General features: G+C 43.6%; 1 protein-coding gene across 5 annotated transcripts in view; it reads right to left on the reverse strand.

Annotated features, from left to right (window-relative positions):
* Nucleotides 1-17281, reverse strand: part of SEMA5A (semaphorin 5A) — a 477069-nt gene that overhangs the window by 76865 nt on the left and 382923 nt on the right. For all 5 annotated transcript variants that reach the window (XM_057312155.1, XM_057312158.1, XM_057312156.1 and 2 more), the window contains 2 exons: nt 8585-8766; nt 2296-2439 (listed from right to left, as the gene is read on the reverse strand). In XM_057312155.1, the coding sequence (XP_057168138.1) occupies nt 2296-2439; nt 8585-8766 (326 nt within the window). The remainder of the gene's footprint in view (nt 1-2295; nt 2440-8584; nt 8767-17281) is intronic.

Here is a 17281-nt window from a genome sequence, read left to right on the forward strand (position 1 = left end):
CATCCTTGCTAGTGGCCTCTTCGGGAACTGCTGCTTCATCAGGTTCTTGGTACTCAAGAACATCACGTGCCAGCAAATTTTAGAACAGAAAAACAGTGTTCACACCCTCTAACGTACATGTAAAAGTTAGATTATTTTCGTTATCCAGTCCTTCAGAAAAAAAAGGTGTGAATACTTCTGAGATTTTTGTTGCCATAAAGCTCCCACTGAATTACTCCACATCCTGGACATTTTGACCCAAATAAAGTCACTAACTATCATCCTGGCCTTAGCTGGGGACTTTTCTGGTGGAATCAATTTATTCACTGGAGGTCACTCAGGAGCCCTTCGGGGTTGAAGGTGTTTAGAGCAGCAGGGTGCAATGGTATTACTCTGTACGTGTCTAGTCATTGTTCTTCTGTCTCCTCGAATCTTGAGCTTCGTTCTCAAATATATCTACGGGATGGTGTTCCCTTACATTACGCAGGCGGAGAGACCACCCACATAACATAACAAAGAAATCTCAGAACGGTTTGCTTGTGAAGATGAAGAAACAGATATTATGCTCTGGTTTTTCTAGATTTCATTAACCTCTTGATAGCCTGATAACCCCCTAGAAAGGCTTCAATGGGGAAGCTTCAATTTTATAAAAATCTTACAGAGTTCCTATTCTTACCATCCCCCCATGTTATATACACTCAAATATTCCTCCATTAACAAAACATTTATCTTGCCCTGTGAGGGTTATTTTTTTTTTCTGTAAAAAGGGAACATTTTAAGTGTAAGTCCCCCAAACACACTAGCCATCCTGATTTTTCCCTGAAAAGGTAGCCGTACAAGCAATCACAAGTGTATACAGAATGTACATATCTGTTAGCTGCAGAGTTAAATAGCATCTTCCCTCCTGTGCGCTCAGCCTGGGAAAGGTGCTAACAGGTGTTAGATTTGCAGAGGTCCTGGGTCCATAGGGCAGCGTCACACTGATGAAGGTGACTTTGCCTGAATGGGCTGTATTATGTGACAATGTACAGAATTTTAAAACATCTAACCAATTTTAAGTCTTACAAAGTTTAGAAATAGCAGGGAGACAATTTGCCCATAATCGGCTTTCCCACTTATCAACTGGTGTTGGATCAGAAATGATCGCCTTGCACAAGACCGTCTCAGGGGACTACTTCAAAAACGACCAACCTTGCTTTGTAAAAATCATCTTTCATTTTCCTCTGAGTCAAAAGGAATGAAATCTTAATTGGCAATTTAGGAACACAGTGAAGAAAGGAAGGATTCTCCCAGGTTGTTTTGAGGTCGTAATAAATACCTAGCAGGGAACAATTTGTACAGTAAATGTGTTGGTTTTGTCTATATAAACATTAATCCCATAGTAAATAACTGCATATGGTATTTATATAAGAGGCTCTCACTGAACCCATATGACCAGATACAATCCTTACTACATTTTAATTAAAAGCCATCGAAAGCCATTTTGTTCACACAGATCAATACAACACATTTATATTAGTATGGCAGGCTCAAAATCCTGGGTGATGTGAAATTCACCTGCTTGGATTTTCTCCCAACAATCATAAACTAGAACGTACTTTACATATGCAAGAAAGAGCCAACCATCACAACTGTAGATTTTATAAAGCTAAAGCCAAATGTCTGATTCTATGAAAAGCAACACCCTGTACAACAGGAGACTGGACCAAAACACCCCACCCCCACCCCCGGACCTGAAAGCTTACAGTGCACGCGGAACACGATGCCCCTCTGGGTTCTACTGCAGCTTCCCCGAGGGTAGGAGTTAATAGAGGAGTGTGTAGTTATAAATACACCCAGCCCCTGACTACGTTCTCACCTTCCTCCAGCTGCTTGATTTAGTTAGTTACGATGGGAAACTCTACTTCATCCGACGACTCCTGTCTGGACTCAGGGCTGCCTTAGGTCCTACTTGGAACTGCAGCTTTTGAGACCGGGTCTAGTTGAATTCTAATGAGAACAAATTTTCTCCGGCAGACTGCCTTTCTGAGTCCCCAGGGAGGCCAGCACAGAGGTGCCCGCTGTCCCTGCGGCTCTGCTCCCTTGGGAACTGTTCAGCTAGCCAACCTTGCCTGCACCACTCTGGCTGGTGCAGGGATGCTGTCAACACGAGGCTTTGATCAAAACTAAAGGATGTTAACAGGACAATCTGGCTCAACAGAAAGGATGCCACAGAGAAGCTAAGCGACATCCCAAACTAAACCCGCAGAGAAAGCGGGTGCGCTGGAATGGCAGGAAGCATGAGGATGGCGGTGCTGGGGGCAGAGCCGTGCCTACCTTTCCTCGCGGTTCTGTCCCACGCACACCCGGCCCCCGTGCCGGGGAGTGGGGTTGCTGCAGGACCGCTGGCGCACCTGGAAGCCGATCCCACAGGTGGTGCTGCAGGGAGACCACAAGGTCCAGAGGGTCCAGCCTCCGTTCCTGGGGAGAGGAAGCATTGGGGTCACTGAGTCAGACTGGCTCAGAGTTCATCCCGTGTGCACCCCCATCCAGCGCCCTTCATGTATCCCACGTGTGGACTGTTGGGACTGTGAGCTGGGAAGGGAAAGGGAACCGGAGCCATAGGACAGGACTGGATGTGCTGTGTCACGGGACTCTCGGTTCCGGTGAGATCCTGCTCCTGGCTATCTGATTTTAGAGTCCAGGTAGGACCATGGAGAGTAATGCTTAAAGTGCACTAAAAATAAAGTATAATGATAATTTGTTATATATCAAGGTATCAACAATAATTTGAATATATAATTTCTATGATAATTTCAAAAAATTCTATAATAATTGAATGCATAATTTCTAAAATAATTTCAGAAAATTCCTCTGAGAAAATTCTATATTAGAAGCCATTAAAAATTTTAGTTATGAAAATGTTAAACTAATGAAAAATAAGTTTATCTTCTTGAAAAGCAATTAGAGATAAATCCCTGAACCTCTAGAGTTTATGCTTTGACTTGTACTATATCATTTAGAATCTATAAAAAGAGCACATCTGAACAGATAGCATCTGAAACTACCTATCATGCTTACTTTTAAAATATATTAATATCAAGTAAAATCAGTAATTCTCTTGATAGCATTTCTTTTGATAAAGAGCATCACAATGTCTAAAGCTTTAAAACTAACTTTATTAAAAATGAAGGCAGGGTACTTCAAATTCAGATTCCTGGCTATTTTCGTACAATTGGACAAAGATATAGAATATAAACACATAATGTAAATTGTACATAACTGTACTTATGTTATTATAAATATAATATAGGCATATAAAACAAAATTAAAATAACATAAAGAGCTTGTATAAAAGTGGTTTGTAAAACGAACCACCACTGACAGCTAAAGGAATTTTTTAAAATATTGTACTTCTCCCTTGAAATGCCTGTATTCAGAATGCTCATAATTTAAATATCTCCTTTAGTAGTTAGTTCCTGCTATTAACAAACAAATTGTAAGCATTTTTAAAGATTTTAACTATCAAAATATCTGTTAAATCCAGAATCCAAACTCCCAGGTGAACATTCTGTTGCAGCTGGAATATGTTTATACTTCTCGGATCACATATGTATTTCTATAGTATGTTATCCTCAGAGGATTTTCATTTCCACTGGAAAAAACCAACTAACATTAATTCTTATTTTTACTTTACACATTCCTTGAAAAAAATCCAAGTCTGCAACTGTGTCATTGAAGCTCAAGGTATAAACAATAATTTGAATATATAATTTCTATAGTGACGTCAAGTGAAAATTCCTGAGAAATTCTTAGTATATTTCATATTTATTTTCTGAAACTTCTTCATGATATAAATAAAATACACGGTGATACTTTAATATTATCAAAAGCTACTTTATGATAATTTAACCAAGTAATCACAAAATAAGACAAATCCTCCCAAGTTGCTCATAAAGGTAATTAGCTAGTATCTTATACTCTGTTACCTACACAGTTTAAAAAATTATCCAAGTAATTCACTGAATTTTCTAAAAAATAGCCATTTCAACATAAATAAAATGACCTTTTACTTTTAAAGTTTCTTTATATGTTGGCAAAATTGCTAGATAGTGCAGGAAACACTGCTTCCAAAATTGTTTAATTTTTTAATTTGTTTAATTCTTAATTTCCTAAAAATTTAACAAACATGACATCTTGTGATATCATCTATTTACAATACAGGGAATCTGTCGTAGACAGAGAAGTGGGTAAATGGAGGTATATATAAAGAACAGAAACATAGTAAGTGAAGAACGACATGAGTGCTGTTGTCTATGTGTGTGTCTACTGTACGGACCTGGGTTTGCGGTCTTGGAATGAAGCAGACTTTGTAGCAGGCAGCCATTATGGAGCACCAAGTAAGCATGTATCAGCATACAAATCATTTCGAGGATTCAATCAGTCCACAATCACCCACTTATGCATTTAAGTCATCACTAAAATGGGTTCGTTTATTCAATTATTAATCTTCAAATAAGCACTAACGATATTGCGGGTCTGCCCAGAGGATGACATTTCGACTAGAACCAAAGCCAAAGACGTATCAATAACAAGTTGCAGGCATGCACTTGACTGTCCTCTTTTCCATAAACAGTACCAAAGAGAATATTCCTCACTGATCACAACCTTCAAACAGTAACAGTTCTGTAACGTTTATAAAGTTTCTCCCACGCCTGGATGGCAACCATCTCAGTTTTATAGAAAGAATGCTGTGCATAATGCAATATTGATATGCCTCTGTTTTCTGTAATCACACAAATCGTCTCATCTGCATAGCCCTGCTGTACTCCTTTCAACCTGTGAAGTGAGCTGGGCTAGCTGAGAAGGGGAGTAGAGGGCAGAGTGGGTCCTTGCACCTTGCGGTTCCGCATCCCACCCGCCTCTCCTCTTGGGTAGGAAGCGCCCTCGCTCTCTGGGCTCTCACAGAGCATGATCGCCTGGTCGGATCTACAGTGTTAGGGATGTCATAGAAGACCCGCCCAGAGGTTTCTGCATTCTAAACAGGCTCGTGGAAACAAGATAATACTTTTAAAAAATACTGTAAATTAACAAGCCAGTGAAGAGAGCGCCTGGAGACTGATCTGAGCAGCTTTCCTGATGCTTGTTTCAAGACAGGAGATACTGTGTCGTCATGGCACACAGGTGCAGGGGAGGAGCACCTTGAGTGTGGTAAAACAACCAAGAGACAACAGATCAAGAAGCAGAGGAAATAGGAAATCAACTCGATGAATCACTGTTGGAACCGTTCTCCAGGTTACTCAGTACCAGGACGTTAACTGAGCTAGGGTGTTCTGGGCTCAGATATACTACAGAGCAGAGCCCAGCCTTGTTAAGCACTGGGCTGCTTCTACCCCCCGGCTGTCAAAGCACACAGTACCGGATGCTGTGCCCCACTGTGGGCCCCAAGGACAGAGGCCCTTTTTTCTCCAGCTGCTCGGAGGGCCGGTGGCTAGGACCCGTCGCTGAGAGGATCCAACTGTCCTCAAGGGTTGTCCCAGGTAGAGGGCTCCCTGTGCAATCAGGCCTACAGCACAGATCAGTCCTCCCTTCCCCTGAAGTTCTCCCTTCCTATTTGGCTAGTGATATTTCTCTCTTTCCTCCCTCTCCCCATGGCTCCCTCCTTCCTTCCCTACGAATTAGAATTCAGGAGTGACATGATGTCATGCGGATGCACATTCAAATGTTCATTTTAATTATAAAATAAAACCAGATTTTTCTGATCGATAGTAAGTCTGACTTGGCCCTGTTTAGAAAGTCTGGTTTAGCTAATTACTTTACATTGTGGATTTCATTTCATACATTGAATGACTTCAATCTGCTGCTCCAGGATATTGAGAAAACATATTTAAATGATGTGATGTGATAAAGCATTTAATCAAAAATATATTTGTGGGGCGCCTGAGTGTCTCAGTCGGTTGGGCATCTGACTCTTGATTTTGGCTCAGGTCATGGTCTCAGGGTCTGAAGGGCTCTGCGCCCAGCAGATAGTCTGCTTTCCTCTTTCTCCCTCTGCCCTTCCCTTACCCAAATAAATTAGTAAATCCTAAAAAAATTCAAAGACATGTTTGCAAAATGTATTGAATTGGCAATATTTGGAATTTCCCAACACTTTCTGAGTGTATTGGGTTAGACAAGGTGCCTATAAATAAGAATAACAGGTTTAATTTGGAATCCTCTGATCAGCCTTCTGAAAGGCTTACTGGTGCACTCTGCACAGACTGAGGAAGTATCTGTCCGCACTGAATGAGCAAAAAAGTCAGCTTGCAGGTGAGGTGGGGTGCAATTTTTTTGCTTCCAACAAAATTGAACGCCAACATAAACAGGTTATCAACTGATATGGGGCAATGAAAACAATCTCTGGCGTTAGATTACCATGCTTCTGGCAGATGATTTCGAAAGAATTCAGAGAAGTGAGGGAAAATGCTGTAATCTTACATTTCCATTGACTTATGGGAGTCATACCTGTCATTGCTTGTAACTAGAAAAATAAAAACCTACGAATGGAATTGATGCTAAGCCCTCCCTGAATCAGGCAAGAGGTTGACGCCTCAATAGGAAAAGTGGTTGGGAATAAAAACAATTACCTGAAGGAATGGGTTTCCAGTAAAATCTTACTTTTTAGTGTTAAAAAATAGTCAAATTGTGTACTATTCATGATCCTTAGGTTCATTATATGCTAATTTTCAAAATATATATTTAAAATGTAAAGCCTAGGGGCGCCTGGGAGGCTCAGTCAGCAAGGCGTCTGCCTTCGGCTCAGGTCATGATCCCAGAGTCCTGGGATGGAGCCCAGCATCGGGCTCCCTGCTCAGCAGGGAGTCTGCTTCTCCCTCTGCCTGCTGCTCCCCTTGCTTGTGCTCTCTTCCTCTCTGACAAATAAATAAATAAAATCTTTAAAAAAATAAAACAAGGGGCGCCTGGGTGGCGCAGTCGTTAAAGGTCTGCCTTCGGCTCAGGGCGTGATCCCGGTGTTATGGGATCGAGCCCCCAAGTCAGGCTCCCATGCTATGAGCCTGCTTCTTCCTCTCCCACTCCCCCTGCTTGTGTTCCCTCTCTCGCTGGCTGTCTCTCTCTCTCTGTTAAATAAATAAATAAATAAATAAATAAATAAATAATCTTAAAAAAATATATATAAAGCTTCTGGTTATCAGAAATAAAAATTTTGTTTTCAAATTCCATTCATATAATTTGTTATTGTGGTAGTTGTGGAAAAGTATGATATAGTGACCAATATAAGACTTTTAAACATAGAAACATAATATATTAGGATCAGATTCGATGAGGGAAAGAGAATAGAAATAGGAAATTAAAGAAGGAAAAAACATAAATTTTCTAAATGTTAAAGTGGAGCCGGCTCATTGATGTTTTAAATGGGCAGGTAGCTATGAGGTCACTAAGGCACCGAGATCCCATTACACGTTTAAACAGTGATGTAACCGAGATTATATCTTTGCAACTATTAAAGCTTTTGGTGAAAAAAATTGGATGCCAATCTATAAGTGTTTGAGGGGTATCTAGGTTAGCAATATTCTGGTAGGGGGCAGGTGAGCAAGTTGCTATGAGGACGATGGCCCCAGGACACTTGTACTGTCCAAGTACAAACACGGTGAATGCGGCATGGGTATGCGTGAACATGCGAGCTCTAGCTGCTACCCAGATCTGTCCTTTACAGATTTGGGGATACTGACTCCATGGGTAGCTTCTGAGACTATCTTGTCGCTCGCACTCCAGAGCAGGCCAAGTGCATGTCGCTTCCCGGATCCGCACGAGGGCGCACTTATTAGTACAGGGGCTGTAGGAGTAATTTTCCTTTGATGCATTAGGTGGTGTTAGGATTGGGTGAGCTGATATGCTATGCATGCATCTTTGTGCAGAAACTGGGCGCAAGGCGGGGGGCTCTCTTTCATGCAGTGTCTGCCTTGATAGCCGAGGCTCCCTTTCCCCAGTCTGACTAAAGGTTGGCTGATGTGCCGCCAGAAGCATCTCATTTGCTCTCCATAAGCCTCCATGTGCACTATGTCAGCACGCCTCCGGGACGGGACGCTGGGACTCCATCGTTTGCAAGAACTGGCTGTGTCAGTTTTCTAGGTGTGGCCCAATCTGATTTCAGACTGGCTTTCATTCTCATGAACCACCTAATGCTGAGCTCAGGGTGGAGGGTCGATAGCACTCATGTGTTTCTACACCCTGGGGTCACTGATGTTGGCAAAAGGAAAAGGCAGTCGTGAAGAGCCACGTCTAGTCCACGTGGCCAGTTCACAACAAATGTAGGTGTTCTACCGGTAGGGACTATTAGCCTGGATGTTCTAGAAGAGGATTGTGACTGACATGGACGCTTCTCTCAAACAAGCCCAATAACATCGTGCCCATTAAAAATATTTTTCCTAATCTAGCGATAAACATATGACACAGGTTTAGGTTTATAATTTAAAATCTCCTTCCGTAGATCATGTAATTTTATGTGATAAGTGTCCCTGTCTTTTGCCACATCTCCCTTGAAAAGGGAAGGTGCACTGAGAAGGACTTCCCACCCCTCTCCAGTCTGCACCTACACACAGGGGTGCACCAGTGTCGGGGGACGCACCTGGAACAGTTGGTGATCTCCACGCGGGGGCCCTCACACTGCCAGCCGCCGCACTGGGGGGCCGGGCTGTCGCAGGAGCGGGTGCGACACTGGCAGGACCCCCCGGCGCTGCCATCCGTGTGCGTGCAGGGCATCCATGGAGACCACGTGCCAAAGTGCCCGTCCACGGTGAGATTCCTCGTCTAGGAAGAGGAGACAAGTGAGGATGTCAGCAAGGGTTAAGGCTGTAAACAGGAAATCTGAAAGGTCTCTCACAGCACCATCAGGACACATTTAGAATATTTTAATGTCACCATTAAAGAGAATAACGCAGCAGAGGTCACTGGTGGAGACAGTGCTGGAGAGGGGAGGAGGAGGGGGAGGGGAGTGAAGAATGCTAACGGCTTGGCAATCAGGTCACCGCAGACTTGTCCACTGATGTCAGAAACCCAAGAACAAGCAGAACCGGACTGAAAACCACAGATGTGCAACTCTGTTGCATTTTTACATCCCTTATAAAAAAAGAAAGTTCCAAGCAGTTGCATGTCAGACCTGGCCTAGCTCACATGTCACGGCACACTGACAACACTTCATTCAGAGCCCACTTAGGCAACCGGAACTGTGCTAGCTGGTAGGCACCTCCCGGGGGGGCCATGCGAGAACCGTCCTGCAAGTGCTGGCCAGGGGGCCAGGAAGGGCTGGGCGTGCAACTGATCCCACGGGCCGGTGGAGGCTGGTGCCAGCGCCCCAGGAGGGAGTCCCGAGAGGGGCTCTGAGGCACGCGAGGGGCTGGCAACCCCGTGGGATCGGATCAGGAGCGGGATAGGAAGCGGGATCGGGGAAGGCACTTTTAAGGACCCATCCTCCTCACAAGAGAGGACTCCATGGACAAAGCGATTCATTCTTCTGAGGCTACAAACCATACCTGCACTTGAGCATTTCAGAAAAATGCCAACACCCTGTGAAAACACAGGTGAGCTTTACTTCTGTTCTGTTATTTCTCCAAAGGCGGCGGGAAAGAGTCCACAGGAAACACATGGGTGAGCTCTGATGGGGCTGGTGGAACATCTCTCCCTCCTCCTCGCTTGTCAATACTCTAAGCGTTTATACGCACCAAGGTGGGTGACAGCCCAGAGTTCCCTGCCATGCCGGGCTCTTTCCACAAGGAGCAGAGGAGGGAACAGAGCGGGATTCCAGGGGACTCACTGGACCCGACCCAGAGTGGGAATGAACGCACAAACGCAGGTTTTTCCCCAAGATGAAAATATCCCCGTTTCCAAGGTCGCTGTAACCCCGTCCAGCCAGGATAAAAACGCAGCTCCTACTCTGACCTTAAGAGTCCCTGGAGCCTTCAGTGTTTTCTTGGAGAACTGAGCCATGCATATATGACAGAGTCAAGTCACTAATTCCTCACATGAAAGTATCCTTCAAGCAGAAAAGGTCCTGCCACTTGGGGGTTCCCAGATCCATCCTCCACCCACTCTCGTCTCTGGCCCAAAGGGCTCTTGTGCAGGGAGGATCAGCTGCTGCCTTCACTGTGACTGAACACGGAACCCACGCCAACAAAGCCTCACATGCCTTTAAATCCAAACCTGTAACTATCCTAGGTCTTGGCGGCTGAGTGAGGGACAGAGCCTGGGGAAGGGTGGCTTGACGTGGCTGACACGGGGGCAGGAAGCCCCCGTCAGAGCTGCAGCCTAAGCTGGAGGAGGGCAAGGAAGAAAGACCCCAGTCTCTCTGCTCCTGCCCACGCCTCCTGTTGTCAAAACCCAAGACAACAGGGAAACCTGGGTGGAGGGCAAGCTGGAAGTGGGGCAAGTCAGGACCATGGGGCAGAGAGTGGATGGGGAGGGGGATGAAGACCAACCAGCTCAGAGCATTATCAGGAGAGATCCTGTGAGACATCTGGTCCTTTCCATTTGCCTCTCTTCTGTGTGAAAATGTGAGGGGTACAGGAGGGAGAGGGCGCTGTGATTTTTGAAGGTTTACCAATCCCCACAATATTAACCACAAACTTTAAAAAGGGCAGACTGTTTGGTGACAGATTAGAGGATTGGGGCAACGAAGATTCTCTCAAACCCCCTTGGCATCTGTTCTTTCCTCTAACATAGAAAGGAAATGTGCATGGAGACTGTTAGGATCTCTTCAGCTACAGGAGGTTTTGAGGAAATCTGCAACCCCTGGAAGCACAGAGTGCAAAGAAATTGAGGATTTGTGAGGCCAGGAGAAATATACCACGATGATGACAAACGAATGAGGACGGAAACAGAAATCATCCAGATTGTTGAAAGAGGACAGTTTATGATAGAAACATATTTAGACTGCATGGTCATGAGTCAAATTCACAGCCGAGTAAGCTTCGTGCAAGCTAAATTTATCAGTAGGGTGGTTAGAAAAGAAGTCAATATAGGACAGATACAAGTAGAAACACCAGGAGTGAGAGACAGAAGCAGGCAGGTAGACAGACAGACATGGAGAGAAGGAGACACAGTCACTGTCTGCTTCCTGTCCAATTCATATGTTCTCTTGAAATAGATCTCAAGTCTTGGAGGGAACCTGAGAATCCACTTTTTTTCAGCCCAAGGGGCAAGAATATCAGCCAGGGTAAGGTCTGGCATTCACCATGAGAATTATTCCTCACCATTCCTGGGAGACAGTAGGCACCCTCGGCAGGGTTGGGTTGGCATCACGTGACAGCCATGCCCTTCACAGGAGGGCCTCAGACTGTCATGGGAACCCCACTCATGGGGCCACTGCTGGATCCAAGAAACAACATATGACCTGATTCTGGTCAATGAGACTCCAGAGGAGACTGAAAGAGAATTCCAGAAATGATTTCCCTCCAGATCAGAGGAGCACACTCTCTCTGCTGTGGACACTGTTAGGTGAGGGCTCACTGCTTGGGGCTCCTGTGATCAAGAGGAGAAGACCCAGGATTTAAGACAGCGGCCCCCCACTGCCTCTCCAGAGCGGGCAGTGGAATGAGCCCTAAAACTGCTACCTCCCCTTCACTACAGGATGACACTGGTCCTTATTAAGACCCTACTCACAGGGAATTCAATTCGTTTAGGTCAGTGCTGTACCACTGGACACAGTCATTATATGCTATCTTTACATAAAAAGCAAACTTTATAACTTGCCAAGGACTGACTAACTCACAGTCTTCCTTTCCATGAGACCAGGGTTTTAAGATGTCAGCACTACTGATATTGGACTGCGTAACTCTTTGTTGTAGGGGCTTCCCTGTGCATTAGTGACACCCCTTGTCTGCACCCACTAGATGCTACCGCTCTTGGTTGTGACAACCAAAATTTCTCCAGACGTTGCTAAATGTCCCTGGGGGCAAAATTTCCTCCAGATAAGAACCATTGTTTCTCAAGAAGTTAAAAGTGAACTACCATAGGATCCAGCATATTGCACTTCTGGGTTTATAGCTGAAGGAAACCAAATCACTCTGCTGAAGAGCTAGGGGCAGGCCCACGGTCATTGCAATGGCACTTACAATAGTGCAGACGTGGAACCAAGCCATCGATGGATGAACAGATAAAGGGAATGTCATGTATATACTTACACACACACACACACACACACACACACAATGAAATACTACTCATCTATAAAAGAGAAGGAAATCTTGCCATGGACCTGGAGGGCATTATGCTATATGCAGTAAGTCAGACAGAGAAAGACAAATTCCGGTATGATATCACTTACAGGTGAAATCTGAAAAGAACCCTTAGTCATAAAAAAAGAGATCAGATTCGGAGTTAACAGAGGTGTGGAGCTGGGGGTGGGGTGGGGAGAGGAACTGGAGGAAGGGGGTTGGAAGGCACAAAGTTCCAGTCTTAAGATAAATAAGTCTTGGGATGTCCCGTAAAACACGATGGCTAGAGCGCATTCACACTGCTGGATGGGACATCTGAAAGCTGCTAAGAGAGGAGATCCTTTTTTTCACAAGGAAAAGAAAAATCTTTTGGGGGGTATCTATATGAGATGATGGGGGTTACGTGAACTTACTGTGATGATCATTTCACGGTACAGGCAAGTGACATCACTGTGCTGTGCGCTTCGCCTCATGCAGTGCTGTCAATGGTATCTCGGTAAAACGCACAGGGAAAGAAAGAACCCACTGCACCAGACATCCCCCCCAACCGCTGGGCACTGGTGTAAGACAACAGTCTCTAGGCAAAGAGATGCTATGCATGTTCTCTGTGCAAATGTCTGGGTGAGCAAAAGATGAGCTAACAAGACAGAGAAAGAGAGGAAGAACCTGAAATAAGTGACGATAAATGAAAGAATGTTGTGGAACGAGGTAGAAAAACATAGAACAGGGACGCCTGGGTGGCTCAGTCAGTTAAGAGTCCCAGGATCAAGCTCCTCATCAGGTTCCCCACTCAGTAGGGAGTCTGTTTCTCCCTCTGACCCTCCACTCTCTCTTACTCTCTTTCCCTCAAATAAAATCTTTAAAAAAAAAGGAAAAAAGAAAAAGAAAAACATAGAACAGTTATTGCAATAAAAACACTGGAAAGAAGAGGAACCATATGGGCACTAGTGAGTAACAGTATTTAGTGATTGTAATTTGCAGGTAAGAGCGGGGGGCTTTCTGTTTTGGCCAGGGGTGGGGTAGCTTCAGACTTCGAGGGGCAGTATTTTCCACCCAGGACCACTGCAGTCGGTTCCATTAACTTTCGGAGCAAGAAGAACCTGCAACATGCAGAAAGGCACGTGGACAGTCAAACTCTCATGCATTTAACTACACCCTTCTTTTGACGCTAAATATATCAGAGAATCTGCCTAGGGAACAGATCTGTGATCTGTGAATAATGGGGTAGGTTCTGCTGCTCCTTTTTCCCACATGAGTATTTTTATATTTTGTTAGTTTTCCTTAGAAATCAGAAATTAAGCTATCTAGAATATATTATTTGTGGTTGTCCCATCTCCAGGTTTCTACCAAGCAACTTTCTATTTGAGGCAAGCGCTTTCTTTTATTAAATATTAAGTATTAAACCATAGTAAGACATATACACATACAGGTAGTTTAATGTATGCCAGGCACTGTGTTGAGTGACTTCCATGTCTTAACTCTGCAATGTTCACAATGTTGCTGGTACCTACATCCCATTTCACAGAAAGGCAAATTGAGGTTCAGATGAGGCTCAATTTACTCAGAGTCTTACTAGTTGTGAAAGACCCAAGAATTGGTCTAAACAACCTAATCCAGAGCCTGTGATCTCAGCCACTTCATTCCGTAACACGATTCATAGATCCTTCTCTGATGAGAGTCTCATGGAAACCAGCACCACACACTTTCATCCCTAATTGTATAATAGCAACGTTCCCTTCACCTAGGAAATAATGGATTCCCAAGTGTCAGCTAAGGAAGATTCAGTTCTTGTTAACAAGCATAATCTATAATCCTACTTTTGATTCACTCACGTTCATTAATTCCCAAGAAACCAAGGAGGTAGATGCATTTGATGGGTACAGAGATCCCTGGAGTATATTCTGAAGTTCTTCTGTACTCCAACTATTATCCTCATAATGAAATCAAAGTCTTCTATCTTCTGCTGGGATGTTTTTTCAGAAGTCAAAAGATCTTCATTTATTCTCAAAGTTTCATGTCCTTTTGGTCAGTGATTGTAACACAACAGGATATTGGATGTGCTCCTTGGAAAGGACTGTGTCATGTTGTAATATCCCTAAATCTCTCTCTCCATGAGCAAACCGCACAAGGGAAAGCCAGCCGCTTTGAGGATGGGCGAACAGGGGCAGTCTTTAAAATGGAAGCATGAACGCTTATCCCCAGGGTGATCATGACATTAACTCCACTGAAACAGCCTAACACGGCACTCAGCACATGGTGTAGACACACAATTAACCTTAGCTCCCTCTTTGTTCTTTACGGTAGATTTCACTACAAAATCCAGAAATAATGTGTCACCTGCTAACTGAGCATAATATGCAAGGTGAGCACTGGATCACCTATTGCTGGGTGTACCCATCAGCCACTGCTCTGGGGAGATGTCCACAGTTGAAAATGCCATTGTCATGTAGCTTGGGGATAATGTCAGAAGCACTGAATTTAAGTCCTGATTTTTTTCCTAATGTAGTTTTAGAATCTTCTATAAACCCTTTAGACTCTGCTCCATGTGCCTCTATCTAAATGGAGGGCTCTGGGCTCCACCATGGCTAAAGTATTTTTTCATTGCAAAGGTACTACTTACACTGTATCCTGGGAAAGAGCCAATTATTGCAAGGCATCAAGGTGCTTATGTAGCCTATGTATTTTCCTAGTTATCACATGATGCATTTTGGAACGGGGAGCCATTGCATGAGATAGCATACTGGTGATCATGTACCCGAAAAGGAAAGAATGTGGATGGCATTTGGGAGACAGCCCAGGGAGATTCTTAAGACAATGCTACTCTTGTTAAGCAACAAGACTGCAAGTTACGCAGGACATAAACAATATTCAAACCACTCTAGACCTGTAAATTCAGATCTTGCTTGAGCACTTTAAATATCTTAAACTGAGAATAATGTTTTCAATGACAATTATATAAGCCACCAGAATGTTAATCTATACATCAGTCAACTATTGCCTTGTCTCCTGGACAATAAAAATCCACAAATATCTTAAAATATGGACCTTTTAGTGGAAAATAGGTCTTCTCAGGCACTAAGTCCCCGGGAGGGTTTCTGAGGGTCCATCACCAATGGAACTCTCCAGACAGCCGAGGATCTGCCTGGGTTCTGGCTGCAGCATCGACTTTGGGGGACTGGGTTGTGCCACGTCACTGATCTGAAGTTCATGAACATTTATTTGGTAGGTTCCCACAGAGTCTGCTTTACCCTCATCGTACTCCATGTTTGTCTAATACCCACTGAACTCCACATACTAGCATCTCCACTTTCATTATTCAACTTGTGCTTTTATGTGGATATAAGATGCCCTGGTCTCATTCAAAGATCCTTCAGCTTATAAAGCTTAATTTCCTTTGCATAAAGATATGTAGGTAAAGAAAATGTAACTAAGATTTTTCAATATACATGTGTGTATGTATGTATACTATAAATATAGTATACATCTCTGAAATCAGTTTGCAACTTGCAATCCATGGCAGCATTTTTTTTCCCTTATAAAACAACAATGGCACATCAGAAATGATGAAATACAGCAGATTTGGCCAATAAAATCAAACCTTTCTTCCCTTTTAGTCAAAATAAAAAAAATAACATAGAAGCAAAACTGTATTTTAATAGCTTTTAAAAATACCTTTCTAAGACTGCTCTGTAATAACGCTAATAATTTTCATTGAACTCATTTCTTTCTAAGAGAGATTTTTAGAAAGAGATATACAATTAATATAGTTGCTAAAGAACAAAACTACAGGGGCGCCTGGGTGGCTCAGTTGGTTAAGTGTCTGACCCTTGGTTTCAGCTCAGGTCATGATCTTATGGGTTGTGAGATCCGGCGGCATCAGACTCCAAGCTCAGCGGGGGGGGGGGGGGGGGGGGGTCTGAAGATTCTCTTCTTCTGCCCCTCCCCTGACTCACGCTTGCTCTTTCTCTCTCTCGAATAAATAAATCCTAAACAACAACAACAACAACAAAACCTACAGACCCCAAATGGAGTTTCTTATGCTAAGCCCCATGTCACTAAACTGAGACTTGACTAAATTACAGTTTTGGTTCTCCTAGAAAAGGAATCTTAAACCAATTAGGAAATGCCAAATTAGCAGTCGTTAGGTCATCTGCCTGACAGACCCCTGTCATCCGCTAAGGACAATAACTTTGCAATAACCGACCTGCTTTTTTGCCTAGTATAACTTCTGTGTTCCCACTTACTCCTGCCTATGAAAGTCTTCGATTTTGTACAACTCCTCAGAGCTCCTTGCCATGATGTTGCCTGATTGGACCTGATTTTTTTTTAAATAAACTCTTAAAATTTTTAATATGCCTCAGTTTATCTTTTTACAAGTAGATATCTTACAAGCTATCTTTACAAGCAGATGCCTCTGATATCCACAAAACTACGGGTCTTAGCCCAATGGCCTTACTGCGTAAGAAGAACTGTTATTATATTCGTCTGTCCTTTTTGCCATTAAAAATGCCAGGTCAAACATCTATAAGAAGATGCGCTGATTCTTGGAAAGTACATGCCCATAATTTAGAGCTACATTTATGTTTTCTCTAGCTGCAAAGATTTTAAGGTGCATATCTTTGTGCTTTTAAGGTATTCTTCAGAAATGAGAAAGAACCTGCACAAACACTGGCGTTTTTCTAATCAATTTCAAGAAACATTGAAGAAAAGCTTGCTTCTAAACTCAGAGACCTGAAGCTATGTAATCCAGAGGACGAGCAGCGAACCCCATGACAGTCACACAGGTCAGCAGCTATGTGACGGTACAGTGACTCAATCAGTTTTCAAATATGTGGAAGTTAATAACTATTGCTTGTATGCTCTGAGGACAGAAGGAAGAATCTGAAACCACTGCTTTAAGAGTTCTAAAGACAAAGGAAAACAAGCTGCCTCCTACACGTGGGGCCTCAAAAAAACTGGCAAACGAAATTGTTTTCCTAGATTCAGAGAACTGGCTCCAAACGGAAGTGAGTCTCTTCATTCTGTGAGTTCACAGTGGGAATGGCCGTCATGCTGTTTCTCCCAGGCCTTCCTGCGACCCTCAGCAGGATCCAGGAGACTGTCCCACATGGGGT

This window comes from Ursus arctos, unplaced genomic scaffold (assembly GCF_023065955.2).
Source record: "Ursus arctos isolate Adak ecotype North America unplaced genomic scaffold, UrsArc2.0 scaffold_15, whole genome shotgun sequence".
NCBI lineage: Eukaryota > Metazoa > Chordata > Mammalia > Carnivora > Ursidae > Ursus > Ursus arctos.